The 2500-nt window shown below is 37.2% G+C and overlaps 1 protein-coding gene across 6 annotated transcripts in view; it reads right to left on the reverse strand.

Annotated features, from left to right (window-relative positions):
* Positions 1-781: 781 nt before the first annotated feature.
* The window catches only part of LOC123498705 (thymic stromal cotransporter homolog), a 13143-nt gene continuing 11424 nt past the window's right edge, over positions 782-2500 (reverse strand). For all 6 annotated transcript variants that reach the window (XM_045246064.1, XM_045246065.1, XM_045246068.1 and 3 more), the window contains 4 exons: positions 1964-2203; positions 1746-1829; positions 1375-1534; positions 782-1252 (listed from right to left, as the gene is read on the reverse strand). In XM_045246064.1, the coding sequence (XP_045101999.1) occupies positions 1189-1252; positions 1375-1534; positions 1746-1829; positions 1964-2203 (548 nt within the window). In that variant the 3' untranslated portion in view covers positions 782-1188. The remainder of the gene's footprint in view (positions 1253-1374; positions 1535-1745; positions 1830-1963; positions 2204-2500) is intronic.

Below are 2500 nucleotides of genomic sequence, written 5' to 3' on the forward strand. Positions count from 1 at the left end.
AGATTTTCCTTTCCTTAGCACTACAACCAGCAGTTGGCGCAGGTAGCTCAGTGATTCTATTGATTAATGAATATGAGTAGTTTTTTAAACACACAAGTCAGTGGAACTATCTAATTCTTTTGATGGGGCTTTTGAAGTCGTGTGAAATATATTTTCATGCGATTATCCGGAATGAGTGATTGAGTATACGTTGGGGAATTTAATGTTGGGTTCCTTCCTTTCCTCGGTTTATTTTTGTACAAAGACTTCAAGAATCTATATGACATATATACACACACTCTCCACCATGTGTACCTATAATAGTGTGTATAACCGTATACATTAATGTAAGTATCTGCCGTGCAGTGTTGTCATTTGTGATTTTATGAACGATAGTGACAAATAAGTTAAATGAATTGTGTGTGCTGCAACAGGTTCTATACAACATTTTTCGCAAACAAGTATCAGTATCGATAACTTTTTTATTTTTGTTAGAAAATTAACATTTGTTTACTTGGATGAGGATTCCATGTGAGAAACATGTGCTTGTCACACGTGCACAGATGCTTAGCAATGGCTTTACTCATTATTCCTTTATCTTTCTTACATTAATTATATTTGTTCTTCATCCTTGCCATTATGGTGCCTAACACGTATCTATTTTTTTTTCCAGTAGGAGTCAAGGTTTTGTTAAAAGATCGACACTATCTTTCTCAACATGTGTTAATTTTTCTTAAGAAAACGTTTTGACATTTCATATTCATCTGTGAAAATAAAAAGTAGCTTTTCAAAAAAACGATACTTTACAATTTTCACATATTTAATTAACTTATCTTTGGCATTTTATTACATACAGGTATGTAAAATATACAAGGTCATGCATAATTGTTCAGGAAATGCTATCTCATGGAGTATAGCTGTCACCAGATTGTGGTTTGCTTCCTATATCGATAGAACATCCTAGGTAAAATAAAAAAAAGTCGCATATTATTTATACTGTACATCAGTCACGTTCTTAATTATAACGTAAATTATGATTTTTTCTATAATTTTATGAGGGTTGAGTGCGACTTTCCTGAAGGAAGTGCACAAGAGCTATCGCTGCTTCTGTAAGTCTGAGTGATCACTATCATGATTGCTTTACCATCTTCCCAATTAAGATAGCTAGAAAACTACCTGTTAATCTAACTAACGTACTTTTATATTTCTTCACCGTAGAATCGGCTGCGTCTCTTCACTGGTGCCTTCTTTTGCCCGACAACAACGGATGCATCTGATAAAAAGAAAATATGAATTCTACCACTTGATGAATATGACAATTTCCACTGCCCTTTACGTAATGTGTCGTATCATGTATATCATCAGTATAGTTTCACTCCTAAAGAGGACACTTACATGAATATCGTAGTGGCAGTGGCCATAGAGGTGGCGGCCATAAGGAAAGTGTACCCAGGATGTGCCAGCAACACTAAGGCAGGATACACATTATCAAATAAAAGCGATCCGACTAACATAGACATCTGTGCCAGCGACGACAGTACGGTCAACACACGTCCTGCGAAATGTAGAGGAAGACATGGCTTATCCATTGCAGGTTGCCGCTCGCTGTTCGTGACAGAGTGAGTTCACAGGATAAACACACTGCAAACACAACCTTCAACCAGATGAAAACAGATGCTTTAGTCACTTTTATGTACATAATTTTCACAATAAATATCGAAACCTGGCATTCATCGGCCGTTTCTTTTCCACGGTGGAACACTCACCTTGCTCTTCCTTATTTACAAGGCCACACAAGGATGACCTCAGCACAACAAACAAGTACTGCCCGAACACGTCCAAGAATGGCACTGTTAGGAATAGTCACTTCGTGGTTAATATCGATGGTGTTAATACATAAATATATAGTGATAAAATATATAATATAATGACAATCATGGAAAGGCTTTCACTGATAACAGTGTTGCAAATGGAAGTCGCTGACCTATGTAAGTGAGAGTGTGGGAAGAATTGAGTGCCAACATCGTGAAGGCCACCATCCTCGAAGCCCCTCCCAGTATGCCAAGTGAAGCATCGCTGCTATCAAATACAAGGCGCAGCAATGGTAACACTCCCAGCAGCGATATGCCATTCACCAAGTTCTTGATGACCAGGTACAGGGAGTACTGATCCAAGTTAAACCCAAGATAGTTGTGCATGTACATATACAGCAGGTCAAACTCAGCTGAAATATGTTCAAATAGATAAATATGAAAATAAAAGTTAATAATGAAGTAAAAGAAAATTGCATTAAAAATGACAACTACTTCTGTGTCATTGACCAGTCTCTGTGCTGAGGCAATAAAAGGTGATAGTGTTTGGCATGGAGGCGTACATTCCTCTCTCTTTTTCTCGACCTTAAGCTTGTATTTCTTGATTTAACACATCCTGTTTTGATCCTATACATGATAAAGAGGTATCCCACAAAATGTACTTGACCGTTCCATCATTTGAATCTCGAGAGTACACTATATATTTCTTC

The sequence above is a fragment of the Portunus trituberculatus genome, chromosome 48, assembly GCF_017591435.1.
Source record: "Portunus trituberculatus isolate SZX2019 chromosome 48, ASM1759143v1, whole genome shotgun sequence".
Lineage (NCBI taxonomy): Eukaryota > Metazoa > Arthropoda > Malacostraca > Decapoda > Portunidae > Portunus > Portunus trituberculatus.